The 17631-nt window shown below is 40.5% G+C and overlaps 1 protein-coding gene across 3 annotated transcripts in view; it reads left to right on the top strand.

Moving 5' to 3' along the window:
* The window catches only part of Prlr (prolactin receptor), a 70270-nt gene that overhangs the window by 37355 nt on the left and 15284 nt on the right, over positions 1-17631 (top strand). For all 3 annotated transcript variants that reach the window (XM_048368362.1, XM_048368363.1, XM_048368364.1), the window contains 3 exons: positions 6650-6762; positions 9919-10051; positions 12429-12598. In XM_048368362.1, coding sequence (XP_048224319.1) covers positions 6693-6762; positions 9919-10051; positions 12429-12598 — 373 coding nt within the window. In that variant the 5' untranslated portion in view covers positions 6650-6692. The remainder of the gene's footprint in view (positions 1-6649; positions 6763-9918; positions 10052-12428; positions 12599-17631) is intronic.

The raw sequence follows: 17631 nt of genomic DNA, 5'->3' as shown, positions 1-17631 counted from the left end.
TCCCTATTGCAGTATCAATCCAAGTCACATTTTGATTGGGCAATGCTCTCTCTGCTAATCATCTACATCTTACAACATCTTTCAGGCTTTGTAGCACATGCCTCTTCAGTGACTCTCCCCAGAGCACAGAGTTCCCTTAGAGAAACCTCTGGGGCTAATGGGACAGGACAAGAAATGCTTAAACTCTGAGGTGGCCATTCTAAAGCATCTCCATACTATTTCTACTAGTGTCACATAGCTATGATGCTCTGACTAAACTGCCACAGCACTTGTCTAATGGGAAACTAAGTCAAGCTGGTATTGCATAGGAGAACATCCACAATGAAAGCAAGTGACTGCACCATTGTATCCATCTTTGCCCCACCATTAATAAAACAGATGCTGAATGCTTACTCACAGTGAAGACATTGATTCCAAGTCCAGCGTACAACAGTCTTAATCTTTCACCTGTTGTGCAATAGCTAATCCCTCCTGTTCCTCTCTCCACTTAGAGCAGCTTATATCCTTTGTTTTCCACATTAAATGTTGGCATTGTGCCTTGGAAAGAACAGTCAGACTCCTATGATGCCAAGGTCATATGTGAGACTCTCACCCAGTTATTTCAGCCTCAGTCATACTCAGGAATGTTAGGGCAGGTAAGGAGATTACATACCAGAGGACTCCAAAGCAATTATCTCACACCGTGCCTGACACTTCACATAATGGATGATTATATTCACAGTATGTTTTTGAGAAATGATTTTTTGTATCTTAGGACATGAAAGGCACTAGGCATTTAATTTAGGTTAGTAATCAGAAGGTATGAGGCGACCTATCAGCCACCTAAGTGGAGAAGTGAAGCGGGTAGGGTGACGATGTGTTCAGGGTTCCCTGCCTCTGGCTTCTTGATCAGTCTTATAAAAATCCCAACTGGATAGTGTATATATGTGTGTCTGAATCAGGGAAGGGAAGAGAACATCAAAATGGTGAAAAAAAGGGTAAAAGGTGAACCAAAGCAACAGCAATACCTACAAGACAATATGTTGTAAACCATACAACTTGGATGGGGGAAGAGGAGGAGGGAGAGAGGGAAAAAAATAAGGGAGGAAGTAAGAAGTATGACAAGAAATATACTCATGGGGGCTGGGGATATGGCCTAGTGGCAAGAGCGCTTGCCTCTTATACATGAAGCCCTCGGTTTGATTCCCCAGCACCACATATACAGAAAATGGCCAGAAGTGGTGCTGCGGCTCAAGTGGCAGAGTGCTAGCCTTGAGCAAAAAGAAGCCAGGGACAGTGTACAGGCCCTGAGTCCAAGGCCCAGGACTGGCAGAAAAAAGAAATATACTCACTACCTTACATATGTAACTGTAACCCCTCTGTACATCGCCTTGACAATATATTTTTTAATTCCAAAGCTTGCCAAAAAAGTAAAAGCAACTCAAAGTTCACAGTAGAATGAATAAATAATTTGTGATATTTCATTCAGTGGAGTATGAATGAGATCAAATAGCAATGAATTATGTAAAACTGCATATAATGAATAAATAATGCGACCATGGGGAATGAAAGAAGACATATACACCCACACTCATAAAGTACATGTTGTATGATTCTATTCATACAAAGTTCCAAAGTTGGTGAAAGTAATGTGAAGGGCTAGAAAGGAAGAGGGAGACTCTTAGAGGGATGGAGTCGGTAGAGTTTAAGAGGAAGCAGTTAGATGACTGAGATACTGTTTGTATTTTCTTAGCCTGTGGGTACAGTGGATATTCAGTTTATGATAGCTCATTGCAGAATGTATGTGTGCATGTGTGTGTGTGTGTGTGTGTGTGTGTGTGTAATAGTCTTTGAAGACTTAAGTTTGGTCCTGCTTGTCCACCAGGGAATCAGGATTATAAGATCTGAGTTCCTCAGAATCCCTACTTAGTATGCTAGGTTTCTTTCTAGGGTCAAGAAAACTGAGTCAAGCAATGGGAACAGAGAGGCAGGAAGTGCAAGGTGCTGCCTACACTCAGCACAAAGATGACTCAGTACCGGATATTTGGAGAGAGTTTACTCTTACCCAGAGGGAGAGCTGGATTCATTGATTATCTCAGGGGTTAACTAGGCCCCATCATGCAGGTGGAGTCTAAGAAAAGTTGATAATAGGAAGTTGTGTGCTAGGGGCTCAGATCTGTCATTTTTAACTGTAAGGAGACAGCTCTGCCTCCTGGCTGTGTAGGTAGTAGAATCAAAATGTGACCCTAAATCTGATTTTCCATCTTGGGAGGGCAGCTTTACTTTCTCAAGAGGGAAAGGTGGCAAACTGTAAATTACTAGACTTCTTTCTCTATGATTGGCCCCTGTGGAAAAGACTTAACTTAATGGAAAAGGGTAATAAAGGTCAGTGTTGGGAAGAACAGTCTTAAACAGGATCAATGTTAAAGCAGAGCAGCCCAAGAGAGTAAGGGGTTTCCTGGGAGCTTACACCAGAACAGCAAAGAGCAGGGTAGGAATTTGAATGTTGCAATGGGAAAAAGCATGAAAATGGGAAACTTATTTGAGGGTTCAGAAATCAGAAAGCCAAATCAGGTAATCACACACAAGGCAGGTATAAGAGCTGTGAACTCTTCAGTTCCAGGCTTGGCTAATTATTTTTTCATTTTTAATTTTTTTTCTGAATAATTACTTATTTATTGTCAAAGTGATGTACAGAGGGGTTACAGTTTCACACGTAAGGCAGTGGGCACATTTCTTGTACAATTTGTTACCTCCTCCCTTATTCCCCCTCCCCCTTCCCCTTCCCCGTTCCCTCTCCCCTCATGAGTTGTTCAGTTGGTTTACACCAAATGGTTTTGTAAGTATTGCTTTTGGAGTCGTTTGTTTTTTATCCTTTGTCCCTCGATTTTGATATTCCCTTTCCCTTCCCTAGTTCTAATACCAGTTTTTAAATTATTATCTTAAACAGTTGTGTAAAGGAGTTTTCGTTTAGCAAATAGTTTATAAATAAAACACATCTTGATCAATGTCACTCCTTTCAACATTCTCACCTGTCCCCCCAACACACCCCTTCCCTCACTCTTCTTGATTTTGGAGTATATACCTTGGATTATTGTCAGCATTTTCTCCCTCTTCTCTTTATTCATCTACCCCTTTCCCCTTAATCCCATCCCATACCTTTCAAGAACCTTTTAATTTGTTGAACTTTAATTATGTCTTTATAAGGATATTTTTTGGCCAGCCCTGGGGCTTGGACTCAGGCCTGAGCACTGTTCCTGGATTCTTTTTGCTCAAGGCTAGCACTCTACCACTTGAGCCACAGCACCACTTCCAACTTTTTCTGTTTATGTGGTGATGAGGAATGGAACCCAGGGCTTCTTGCATGCTAGACAAGCACTCTACCGCTAAGCTATATTCCCAGCCCTTTCTAAGGAGTTTTTAGTTCTCCCTTGAATCTGTCAGAGTAGGTTTACACCCAGAGAGCTACTGAGAAATCAAGTCTAAGATGATCATTCTTGGTCTGGGGATGCAAGGCTGACTTTTTCATAGCTGAATTCCAAATATTTGGAGCCAATTGCTATGTATCCTCATTGGGATGTCTAGTTCCCAATTGAGGTTATTAATAAGGACAGTAATACCTGTCCCTGATCCAGATTCTGTTTGCCATGGAGAGTGGCTTCAGAGAAACAAAACCCAAATCAAGGGCTGGGGATATGGCCTAGTGGCAAGAGTGCTTGCCTCGTATACATGAGGCCCTGGGTTCGATTCCCCAGCACCACATATACAGAAAATGGCCAGAAGTGGCGCTGTGGCTCAAGTGGCAGAGTGCTAGCCTTGAGCAAGAAGAAACCAGGGACAGCGCTCAGGCCCTGAGTCCAAGCCCCGGGACTGGACAAAAAAACAAAACAAAAAAAAAAAAATCAAAGCCTAATGTCTGCCAGCCATAAAAATTGGTCAGTGGACCAACACAGCGACTCATCCACTGTGTGAACAGGATTAGCAGAACAGTTGCTATTACCTCTCTGAAGTTATGCTTCCTCTACCACACTTCTTCTGCTGGGGAGAAGGATGCAGAAGAAGGACAACTATGACACCGCTGTGAATCTAATTCCTTGGCATTTGGATTTCAGGCGTTAGAAAGTGCATGGCAGTGACTATTTTGGCAGAGGAGAGCTGGTTTGTTTTTTATATAAATACCTCCTGAAAGCACTGATAGCAGGTAGAACTTGAAGAGTTTCTTTGATCCTACTGAGGTATGGAAGGAAATATAAACAGATGGCAGAATGTATACTTGTCTACCCCCCTCCCTCCTATCTCCTCCCCATCCCCCGCCCTCCTCTCCCCACCCCACCTCGCCATCCCTGGACTTCCTTTGCAAAACATGTGTATTCCTGCTCTAGCATTCCTGGGTAGCATCTGGCCTCACTCTGACCAACAAAATAAACACCAAGAAATGGGTACTTAAAAGAGGTGGGATAGGGTAGGGGCCTGGGAACTGGAGTAGACAAATGAAGAGAAGAAAGAAAAGGAATGCATTGGAAATTCAATGCATATTCTACAAAATTAAGAAAAGTGAGGGAAGCGATGGTTGGGAGGAAGGGGTAAGAAGAATACACTAAGAATTGACATGGCCCAAGACATGTTGTATCCATGAATGGCTTTGCTGGAGGGCGCCTCCTTTGTTCAACTCGTTAAAGGTAATACATTTTTTAAAGGGTATGATTTGTAGCATGCTGATCTCGGGCATTTTGAGGCAATGAAACAGGAGATTCTCAAAAAAAAAAAAAAAAGATATCGGAGAACACCTGTAGCCAGTGGAGCAGAACCGCACTTCCCAGCCAACGTGAGATCACAATATCAGCAGGATAAAGAGCTCTTCCTATAAATGCAAAAATGAGCTGGACTAGAGATGGACGGTATCAGAGACCCTTGTTCATGAGGGAAGCAGTAGCTAAAATGACATCGCTTAGTCTTCTCTACCCTATTGCTGCCTAAGACACTCAGGTCACCAAAGATTCAGAGTATTGCTCGCCTCAAGTCAGTTACTTTTACCTTCTGTGTCTCCCGTACAAATGAGGAATATAGTTGCCCCTTCCATCACAGACTCTCCACAAATGGAAATGATTTATCAGATGCTCTCCAACTTCCCAGATTGTTCTCTCTCCCCGTGGGCATATGATTGACAGCCTGCCTCCTAAGCCTCTCTGTACTTGGCTTTCCAAGTATTAAGATAGTAACAACCAGTACCTCCTCGTGGGACCCTTAAGAGGACATGTGGAAATAAGGTACTTAGCTCAGTGCCTGGCCTGTAGCAGGTGCTCCAAAAGCAGTAAGCATTATTTGAAAACCAGTAAAAGCCTCTGGCCACTTGATTGAAATCAGATGGCCCTGGAGACTAGATGGAGCAGGTGGTTGAGAATGTGTAAGCTAAAGGGCATCTGGAAGGAATTTGGAAATGCAAAGGAAAGGTCTCTGAAGCACAACATGCTGGCTTCTTCACTAATGGGCTAGGATCCATTACTGAATAGGAACTCCTGGATTAGACTGCTACTTGTTGATGCTTATGTACCAAACATTTCTACTGTCACTGAGGTTTGTTTTTCTGGGTGTCTTGGTGGACGAAGCCTTCAACAAGTTGTTCATTCTGTTCATTCTGCATCTGACAGATGACAAACTCTGGTGAGGAGGAATTGGCGGAGTCTATAATTTTAGATACTCGCAAGACAACACTTATGTGTTTTAAATGGACCAAGAAGGGCAGTTTGCCCCCTAGATATTCCTCTTATTAAATAATAATAATAATTTTAAAAGGATATTAAAGCCATGTGTTTCTGAGAATTTACCCTTAGCCTGTCAAATCTATTGTTTTCTGAACATTGTTTGAAGTCTAACAAGACTAATGAGCCTTTTTCCTATCAAATGTCTCTAAAAATCTTTTCTCTTAGAAGGACAGTGAGAGGCTTTGAAAGTCGTTCCAAGGATAAAAATAATAGTATTAATAATAAGTTGATTAACACTCTCAATCCCCTCAGGTTCTAAATCTAAATTTACTTAATACTCCGAAGTCAAGGGATTTGAATTATTGCTGGGGTTTATTGTCTCTTTTTATGAGGCTTTTCCAAAGAGTGCGGTGGGGAGAGGGAGGGGGGAGAAAGCTACAAGGAGGTTCTCTAGAGTTCATTGCAGGGCTGGCTCTGTAGCCATGCCCACAGCCCCGCAGAGGAAGCCCTCATGACTGCATTGTCTCAGAGTTGTACTGAAGTTGTATTGAAGTTGTATTCCACCTGGCTTATTTTTTCCGGGCCAAAGTCCTCCAAGAATGGTTCTCTTGTGGGTTAAGCAATGTATGTCGCAAACAGTGGGCAATATATTGTTAAATGACTTAACTGGGTGGAAAGAGAACAATTTTTGTTATTGTTGTTCAAAGGAACCAACTGCCGGGGCATTCCATCAACTCGCTCTGTTGTCATCTCATGACCTCTGGTGGTGGAATTTTTCCCAGCAAGCATGAATCGATGCTTCTGAGCCAAGCTCTCCCATGTTACATTTTCCTACATTCCCTTCCTCCTGTTTTGTCATTCACATTAAGCAAGGAGCAAGAATGAGTTGCAAACAGCCAGAATAAAGTACTGCAAGGGCCCAACCCAGCTGTTACTTCACAAAGGTTCCCTGGTGCCTTCTCTTCCAGGGCAGCTCTGACACATTACCTGTGACAAGAGAAGGGAAGCAACATGAAGGAAAACGTGGCATCCACATCTGCTTTCATTCTGCTACTTTTCCTCCACATCCATCTTCTGAATGGTAAGTAAGAGATTGTCCTTCTGAATTTCTTTGCCTGGGTTGCTTGTCAATAGGTTAGAGAGGCCATTGTGCTCTTTCAACACCATTATGAGAAAGGAAAGTATTTCTGTCATGTGCCACTTACTAAATTATTTTTGCAACATTATTTTCATGAAGTGTAGACAAAATCTTGTCACTATGCTCTCTGCCCTTTATACTTCTTTCAGGAAACAGTTCTGATGATCATAGGAGCTGAGTTCCAGTGCAGGGTCTGCCAGATATTAGCTATGTGATCTTGAGCCACTTGCCTTATCTGGGTTTCCAAATTCCCAAAGAGAGTAAAATGATGTTTCTTCCACTTCAGATGAAATAGTGTATGTGATAGGTCTTTGAAAAGCCCTGAAGGTATGTAAGCGATTACTGTTATGAGGTGGGAGACAGGAAAGTCACGTCTTTCATTTGTGCTAATAGAAGACATGAAGCTAAAGTAGTTGTGTGCCTGTTGTGGACAGCTCTGTGTATCTAGCCCTCTGCATCCCTGCACTTGCATACTTTGATGTGTATCTGTGCATATTAACTTTTTATAGTGCCTGATTGTTAGTCTCTGCATGTGGATATTATGCTTGTGTGTATCTCTATATATTTAAGTATGTTTATAATTTCTCTGAATATGTGCTTGTTGACAGTGTGTCCTGACACAAATATAACTTTGGGTATATTTCTGTGTGCATGTAGTACATGTGTATGTGTATGTACACTTCTGGCCTGCCATCTATAAGGGCATGTCTCTACATAAATATCAGTGTGGTACCTCTGTGCTTGTCTGAGTTCCGTGTACTTATTCATTGAGTCAATCCATTTGGTTGAACTGTCCCCTCTAAAGTGAATCAAGAAAACCCTTGATTAATTGTACTTTCCCAACTTTACCTTTCTGTCCTAAGTTTTCAGAATATGCTATTAACAGTATTAAAATGTAAAAAAGAAAAGTTCCCCAAGAAAGAAAAAGAAGAAAGCAGAGGTCAGAATGATCCACAAGGGAAATTTCAAGTACTCATATCATCAACAGTGTTCCTGATTGATTTCAAGTGTGCTCCATATTTAACTATACTTTAGCTTTTTAAAATCAGCTCTGTGTCTCTCTCTCTCTCTCTCTCTCTCACACACACACACACACACACACACACACACACACACACACACACACACTAACACTTCCCACCAAAGACAGAAGGAAGTAAACAAAAGAACACTTGTATTTTGGCCATGATTCCCATTAACATTTTCCTGAAGAAATCTTCCCCGAGAGTGGTCAATGCTACAACACTGGCAGAGCCACACCAGGCTGAGAGGAACCATCTCAGCAGGCTCTATGAACTAGAGTGTATTTATAAACTAGCGTATGACTGGCTCCCCTGACATGACCATCCTGTTTCCAGGGCTTCATCATGCATACCATGCCATGCAACCCAGTAAGCTCTGCCCTGCGGGTTATCTATAGCCCCAGTTCCTGTCCACATTCTCCTCACCACAGTTGCCCACCAGCTTGCTTTTTCTGATCTTGGCTCAGTCAGAAATTCAGGGGGGGGCGGGGGGGGGGGAAGGTGGCAGAAATGGAGCAACAAGGTTGGAGAAAACAAGGAGAAGCCCCTGAGCTGCTGAAGACAACGTCTGAAAGCTCTTCCCTGTGCTCCTGATGTCCCAAATTAAGTGACAAGGTCCTCAGCTAGGCAACAAAGAGAAGCGATTGGAGTTATAGGTCTTTTTGTGGTTGGTCCAGCAGTGTCAGGGAAACAGCACAGGCTCTCTCTCTCTCTCTCTCTCTCTCTCTCTCTCTCTCTCTCTCTCTCTCTCTCTCTCTCTCTCTCTCTCTCTCTCTATCTCTCTTTCAACCTAACATCCCAACAAGAAAAATGGGAACCAGCTTGCCAGAAGCCTTGGAAATTATAGGCAATGAAAGATTCCTATCCCCATGGCATGCATTGTATATTCCAAATCACCTCATGGAGACTTGCCAGTCTCCAGCCTGAGACCAGGTACAGGGCTTACCTAATCATGGTAGCTCCCAACTCACAGCACAACTTCCTGCTAGCCTATCACAGACTACACCTCACGCCCCAATAAGCTCCATAGAACTAAAAAGAAGCCATTTTCTACTCGTCATAAGAAAACTCAAGGTAAGAAGGAGAAAATATAAATGAAAAAGAGACTAATAACCAAGATTCATAGATGACAGTAGGAATCATGGGAAGATAGTAAGACTGAGCCAATATGTCAAAGATGAATGGAAGTACATGAGGCCCAGAGAGACAAAGGATTCATGTTTCCTTTCATATGTGGAAGCTAGATCTAATTTATAAATAAACAAGTAAACACACCAAAGAAAGATGAATGGAATCAGATGAAAAGGGAAGGGGCTGGTGGAAGTGGAACAGTGGAAAGAGGAAGGAAGGAATAGGAGAGGAGGGGAGGTAAAGGAGAATCAGGAGGAAGCAGGTGAAAGGCGCAACATTGATTCAGATACAGATTGAGGCACAGGCAGTACTGTAGGGATAACAAAAAAGTAGGAATTTGTGAGCAGAGAAGAAACATAGCCGAGTTCAATGTTGGGTAAAGTGTATACAGGTTGCTTTTCTCTGGGAAAGAACTTTGCATGGTCATTCCTATGACAGCTTTATCAACTTGAACTTGACTTTGCATTGGTCATGCTCCCCACAAGTTCACTACACATTCAATTTTACAGTTAGTTTACTGGTCATTACACCTCAGCTATTGATAGTTCTATCTCAAGATAGAAACTCAAACTCTCCCCACCACCATCAGAGCCCCCAACCTGTCTCTAATGCTGCCACCATCAAGACAATCTGAGGAGTGTTTCTGAATCCTAATGCTTTGGCTTTTTCCCCCTTTTCCCTTTTCATTTTTATTAGCATGTATTAATTATCAAGTAGGGTTTTGGTGTGATAGTCCCATGTATATTACCCTTTCTTATCATCTTGCATCCCATTTATTTTCTTTTCAGCAAGAATATTAACTCTTTTGCTTTGGCAGTGTGCGTACTGGAGCCCAGGCTTCCTCACCCTGAGGTCCTGTCTCTGGCCTGTGTGCCAGCATTCTTCTTCTGGTACCAGGATAACAGGGATCTTAATACTGACTCCAACAGCTTGTGGCTTCTTTTAGGAGAGTTGCCTCCTGGAAAACCTGTGATCTTTAAGTGCCGTTCCCCTGAAAAGGAAACATTCACCTGCTGGTGGAGACCAGGGACAGATGGAGGACTTCCTACCAATTACACACTGACTTACCACAAGGAAGGGTAAAAAGCTCTCTTCATTCCTATCAAACCCCACAAGAGTTTCCATTCTCTCCAAAACAAATGCTTTGAGTTCAAATGACCACACTTCCTTGGATATTTTTTGTGGTTGATGTTCTTAATTTTAACTTTATTCAACAGTGAGAATCAATGGGACAAACATTTATTTATATGTTCTGGAGTTGTCTGTTCATTTTTGCAAAGGTATTCTATAACACGTAGCTATCACCATGTAAGCAAGAAGAGGATTTAAGAATTCTAATACATTTTTATACAAGAATTAATTCAGCTATTTTCCCTTCTGATTTGTAATTGTTAATTGTATTCTTTCGACAAATGTATAATTTTTTGTGCTGATCCTGTGTCTTAAACTCAAGGGCTAGATGTTTTCCTTGAATTTTTTATTCAAGGCTAACACTCTAACCACTTGAGCCATAGTTCTACTTCTGCATTTTGGGTGGTTAATTGGACTTTCCCACTAACTGGTTTCAAACCATAATCCTCCGCCCTCAGTCCCCCAATCAGCTAGAATTACAGGCATGAGTCAATAATACCGAGCCCAACAAATGTATAATTTTTGAAAGTACAAAATTTATTTACAAAATAAATCCACACTGGTTGTTATAATCCAAAAGGGCTTATTTGATAAATATTAAATGAATAAAAGAATTGAAGTAACATGATTACTGCTTTCAGAATCTCTTTTCAGAATTTATTTATGTATTTACTTATCCTTGGAAATGTAGATTTTTAGTTAGAATACATTAGTTACACAAGGGAGGGAGCATTTCATACTTTTTCTTGGATTTATTCCAAGGTGGCCCATGTCACTAGGAAAGTAAGTCTAACATCTCTTGTCTTCTTGAAGCCCTTCAAACACTCTTCCAACATTTCTAAGTGTTCCCGCTAATGGAAATACAAAGTTATCAATGTTTCAAATCACTTGTCATGAGTTTAAATTGAAGCCTAAGGCCCCATAGTCAATAAGTGCAAATAAATCCTTTTGTCATTTATATTTCTTTTCTAAGTAATCCTATTTTAAGAGAAATATATAAGCTATTCCCATGTAATCCATGGTAAATATACCATGAAAAACATGTTATATCCGGTTTTCAAACGTCTCCTGCCCAAGAAAATAATCTTTAAGGAAAAGAGGGAAGGATTTTTTTTCTTTTACAACTTGATGATCCAGAACTCAAGATCTAAACTGGGCATAGTGGTTCACAACTGTAATCCCAGCCCTTGGGAAGTTGAGGCAGGATCATGAGCACAAGGCCAACCTGAAGTATATAGGGGGGGGGAAACAAAAGTCAGAACTCAAGCCCTGGGGCTGGGAATATGGCCTAGTGGTAAGAGTGCTTGCCTTGTATACACGAAGACCTGGGTTTGATTCCCCAGCACCACATATATGGAAAACGGCCAGAAGGGGCGCTCTGGCTCAGGTGGCAGAGTGCTAGCCTTGAAGAAAAAGAAGCCAGGGATGGTGCTCAGGCCCTGAGTCCAAGGCCCAGGACTGGCAAAAAAAAAAAAAAAAGAACTCAAGCCCTTCTTGAGGACATTTTTGGATGTAATATTTCCATGAAGACTAAATTATATAATCTCTGGTTAAGAATGCTGTTAAGAATGTTGCATGACCCTCCTGAACATTCTTGTACAGCTATACTGTGGCCCTAAAATGAAAGTATATGTCTGGCCCCCTTTTGAAGGACTCAATTTGCTTATTCAACATTGCTCTCCCGTCTGATACCAAAAGAGGTGTCATGCAGATTTCAGGAACTCAAGCTGGCAACCTAAATGACATACTAACCTATATGACATACCCACATGGTATGTCTGGAGCCGAGGCTCCTAAGCCAAAATATGAGCCACCTAATGATCTTTGGGGGACTGAAGTATCTCCTTTCAAGTTACTAGTTGACTTAAAGAATATTGGCATTAGAGTGTGATTCTCTGAATCTTTTTTTTTTCAAATGGAAACCCCACATACATGTGCAATAAATGCTGCATTGTTAATGGTGCCTCTGTATGTGTCCCAACTTCCATATGTGAAGCAGTGGTAGTGCCCTAGGTGAGGCAAGTTCTTGGCCAAGGGCAGCTCAAGTGTTCATATCTCCAAAGCCCATTGGAACAGCTACAAAAGGGAAGGGGTAATGAGAAGCAAATATTGAGGCACTAAATAAGCTTTCCACCCCTTTCTTCAGCATTCTTCCTCTCACTCCCAGCTGCCATGATAAAGCACTGAATCTGGGGAGCTATTGTTTCGTTCTGACTTTATATACATGACATGCCTACCTCCCACACTAATGGTATTAATATATTAAGAAAAATGTCACTCTTGTTATGATTTTCTTATTAACTCCTAGTACATGATTCATTGCAGGGAGACAATTACCCATGACTGTCCAGATTACAAAACCAGTGGCCCCAACTCCTGTTACTTTAACAAGAAGCACACCTCCATATGGACAATATACAACCTCACGGTGAATGCCACTAACCGCTGGGGAAGCAGTGCCTCGGAACCACATTATGTGGATGTCACATACATAGGTAAGAAGTTGGAGAGTCAGGGAGGAATTTATTCTTCCACTATATATCGATGGTAATCAAGCTTCAGTTGAATATTCTTGGCTTATGGGTGGTTTCTAGAAGAGAAAGATGAGGAAATTCACAATCTTTTTCAAATTTCTGTCCAATTGTTATTGACAGTATGGTTGGCACTTGAGAACTATGTACCACAGTGCTTTTCCGTGGCCCTGGTTCCCAAGCTCCTTTACCCAGCAGGATATTCTATATTTGCTTCCTTTGTCAATCAGTCTCTCCTGCCCTGCCTTTATAACAGTATACTTCTTTCTGGGCAAGCTGAAATTTCTTTGATTTTTTAACCCTATGGGAGACAGAGCTACTTCTTGGAGAGGCAGGTCTTATCTGCATCCAGGAGAATTGATTCCATGAGAATTGCTTCAATTGCTTTACCCCATGCTAATCCTAACCTATTAAATTACAAATAAAGAATTGGAGAGTAAGTAATACAACCTACATACTAAAACCAAAGGCCAAAATCCTAGTGTAATGTTTTGATCATTTATTCACAAAGAAGAACTAAGTCAACTTAGTTCTTAGTTAGAAGATGCTCCTTAGTTAGAAGAAGTTAGTTAGAAGATGCTCCTTGCTTTGAATGATCAACATTAAGCTATAAGGCAACCAGCACAACCACAATCGCTTTTATTGTTTAGCAAGGATAACCAAAGGAATCCTGGTTAAGGTGGATTAGGCTCTTTCCTTATCTTGAATAATAATTTATGATGTTGCTAGTTACGTTCAAAATTATGTTCAAGTCTCCCTCATTAATCTAATATCAACAGGGAAAGTCAGGCTGAGGCCCTTCATTTTCACTAGAATATCATCCCTTTAACATATTGAGCCTTCCAGACTACAACAGGATAAGAAGTTGATCCTTAAAACTAGGAGAAGCTGCTCATACCAGGGAGCACACACTTGAATTTTCTCCTTTCCATAGCTTAGGAATGTGCTTGGAGATGGGGAAGATAAAGAAGGCAATCCCATTGTTCAGCAGAAATAAAATACTAAAAATAATAATCAGATAACTTCCTTTAAGACATGAAATCTATAAGATACTAAATGATAAGTAGTTCCATTTTGTGGGTACTCTCGAATTCCAACAGCCCACCACAAGTATTTTTTTGCCATTTTTGTGAGGTGGGATTATAAACCATACGTTTAATCTCCTCTCTTAAGACAGAAGCTTTATAAAATTTGTCTATGCAGTGGTATAAGGATATATTTTCCAAATAGATTGACCAATTCAGGCATTCTTTAGAAATTCAAAACCTTCTCAAAGTTATCATTTGCCAAATCTTCACATATGAAGAATCCACTTCTAAAATATGCCTTAATTTTTGTCAATAGGCCTCTTTTCTATTATACTGTATATTTACTATAGCTTTCTTGTTCATTTTGATATCTGGTAGAGTACATCTCTGGTTTTTCTTCTTAAAAAAATTTATTCACAATTGAATACTTATGGAATATTTGTAATCCAAAAATCTGAAATCTGAAAATCCCCAAATCTGAAACTTTGAGCTCCATAGCCAGCTAGCACCGAAGTTTGGAATTTCAGAGTATTTCATACTTGAGATTTTTGAATCAGGGTATTCAACTGGTAAGTCTAGGCAAATACTATAAAATCTGAAAAGGTCTGAAAACTGAAATACTTCTAGTTCCAAACATTTCAGATAAGGGATAGTCAGCCTGTATTATTATTCTTTTTTATCTTTACTAATCTGTTAGATGAGAAAGTGGTGTAAATAATTTTGTTACCTTTATTTTGCCTGTCGTGGGGCTTGAACTCTGAGCCTGAGCACCGTCCTGGGCTTCATTTTTTTTTTTTTTTTGCCCAAGATGCCACAAGTGTTTTAAGAGTCCAGAGCTAAACAATGGAAACAAGAGAAGTTCTAAAATGAGCAACTGTGACAACACATGTTACCCACAAAACAACCGGCTCAGCCTAACCCCAACCTTAAGGAGTATATTTTGAAAATGAGACTGACAAGCATCTATTGGATTTGCTTGGATTCTGGGAAACAAATTAGCTGGTGTACCAGTCCACATTTTGTCAGAATAATAAAAGAAATGTTCATGGATCCCTCACGTAACCACGTGTTGTATCGCCCTGGTGAGCCGTCACAGAAGTTCTCTGAAAGATCAGTTTTCATCACAGTACATTTTCGGTCAGCTTGCCTCTCATCCAAGGACAACTATACTGAAGGTTATACCTGTCCAACACTGGCAGATAATTGCACAGAAGTCTTTCTGCTTGCTATTGTTGGATAATCACTAGCTATGTTAAAAGCTCTTAAAAGGAATAATCTCAGCTAGGGGCTCTTTTGCCTCCCACAGACTATTTGGCAGAGTTTGGAGATAGTTTTGAATGTCCGAATTTAAAGGGGACCTGATTATTACTGAGACTGGGTTATTAAGAGGCTAGAGATGCTAAACACTGCAGCAGATAGAGTACAGCTGCCCACAACAAAGCATCACCCTGTCCAAAAGGCCAGCAGTGCAGAGGTTGAGGAACTGCCTTTACGTAGACATCTTCCTTAAACTTTTGTAAAACTATGTTTTCATGAGAGACATGACTCAGTCTGTGTTCACATAAAGTCTGTATTAATTAACAGATAGTTATTAACACATGAATGTTAGAATTCACGGGAACTTTTCTAGAGCTTTTTTTCTGAGTCAAACAGAAGATATAGTTCCAAGCACGTTTTAGTCACACACATTCATCGCCCACTTGGTTTGAAAGCTATATTAAGGGGATAGGGAAACTATCCCCTCAATAATAATAATAAGGGATAGGTCATGGCAAGCCATCATCCTAGGTACTTCACCCTTATCCTGTACTTATCAGAATTTGAGAATAAGTGCATCCTTCAGTTTGGGGTTTGGTTTTATATGCATGTATGAAAATAGGATGATAAAAACATATTGAAATGATTTTAAGAAGGGAGAGGGGAAATGAAGGAGAGAATGTGTTTGGTCAGGACACATTGCATGTATAGAAGGAAATGTCACAACAAAACTAATATATGCTAATAAAAAAAGCTTTTAAAACTATGCAAGACAATATTTTAACAATTTTAATTGTGCAATTCGGTGGCATTAGTTCATTCATAATATTTTATATCCATTAGCTGGTTCTCCCAGCTGAGAGAAATAAGCTATTTAAAGTCACATTCCTGTATCTCCTCACCCTAAATGAAGTCTGTAAATTTCACATATATAGGAAAATATAATTTGTGATTATGCTAAATTTGTTTATCTTTTCATCATTTGGTGAACATTTGCATCTTTCTACTTTGTCATTCTTCTGAATTGTGCTGCTATGAGCACTCATGTACAAGTTTTTGTTTGAACATCTCATCTGCAGTCCTTTATAAAGATTTCTATTAGCATGTATTAGTTGTAAAAGGATATATTGTGACATCTCCATACATGCATATAACATACCAAAAGTCATCTCCTCCATCTTTATTCCTCATCTCTTTTTGAAGCAATCTCTTTTTCCCTTTTTTAAGAAATTTCAAAAGGTTTCATCATTCTTTGTTTATAAAGTATTTATAAAGTACTTTGACCATATTTAATTCTTTTAAGCATACCTGTAGGAGTAGAGTTGATGAACAAAATGGCCCATCTATATTTGACTGCCTGAGGAATATTCAGTTTCCATGTTCTTCGTATCATAAACAACACTTGTTCAATTGTTTGAGTCCTAACCTTTCTGGTGGGTGTTGAATGTTAGCATACTATAGTTTGAGGTCATTTTGTCTCCTCTATGCTGTTTCTCTTCTACGGAATGAGTTTTGTAAAAGCACTTATGGAGTTGTTAGTCACAGTTTCATGTAGTTGGGAATAACTCAGAGAAATAATTTAAAGGAGAAAAGGCATATTCTGCCTCAGAGATTTAGTTGTTTCAGTCCATGTGTCAGGGCAGATATAGCAGAGGATGGCATCCTGGAAGCAGCGAAAGAGACAGACAGACAGACAGACAGACAGACAGAGAGAGCACCTTGGCTACTGCAGGCATTCTCCTCCATTCTATCTGGACCCAGTACTGTCCACATTCAGGGTAGTTGTACCCTCTGTGTTAATCCTGTCTATCTGGTAATACCCTCACAGACAGACCTAAAGGTGTTCTTTGCTAGTGTCCTAGATTCTTCTGACCCAAAGGAAGCTAACAATCAACATCACATTTCACAAGTCCATTATTTTTCAGCTTGACACCTAAACACATGTCATTTAAATCATAACATTCTGTCCTTGGACTCCAAAGGCTCCTACCTATTTTATGATACATACCCGAGAATCTTCAGCACCTTAAATTGTCTAGCAGTCCTTAAGTGTAATGTCTTTTCTGATACTCAAAACAAACTCTTAACAATGCATCCCTGTAAAATCAAATATAAAGTTGTATTGTTCCAAGATAGAATGGCAAAAAGTATACTTTCCCATTCCAAAAGAGAGAAATAGGATAGATGGAAGGATTTAAGCAAAGCAAGATCAAAACTCAGCAGGGAAATCACTAAATCCTAAGTCCTATAGTTCCATATCTGCCATCCTGGTCCCAGGTGACACATAACCTTCAACAGGTTTGAATAGCCTTTCGCCTACTACCTCGACAGTAACAGGTAAAATAAATAAATAAACAAATAAAAGCCAGTCCAAAGGATGACCCCACTCATCACCCATGATTTTCCTTGGTAGGTGTTTCACAACTCTGGCATCTCCAGCCAACCAGGTTTCCATTTCAGTGTAGGCTACACCTTCGCTACTACACAAATCATCCTCTCAGGGATGCCTGTAAAGACCTGGAACCTACCACAACATTGCCTGGCTCCAAGACTTCCTAATCCCATAGGTTCCCACATACCATGGCTACATGGGCCTCTGCATGCCTGGGCAGCTAAGCAGATGGAACTCCTAAGGGGACATGATGCTGTGTGAGCAGGATGCCCTGAGAGGCGCTCTCTTCTCAAGGAAAGGGCATTCTAATGAATTTATTC

This window comes from Perognathus longimembris, chromosome 19 (assembly GCF_023159225.1).
Source record: "Perognathus longimembris pacificus isolate PPM17 chromosome 19, ASM2315922v1, whole genome shotgun sequence".
Lineage (NCBI taxonomy): Eukaryota > Metazoa > Chordata > Mammalia > Rodentia > Heteromyidae > Perognathus > Perognathus longimembris.
This window is presented reverse-complemented; position numbering and strand designations above follow the sequence as displayed.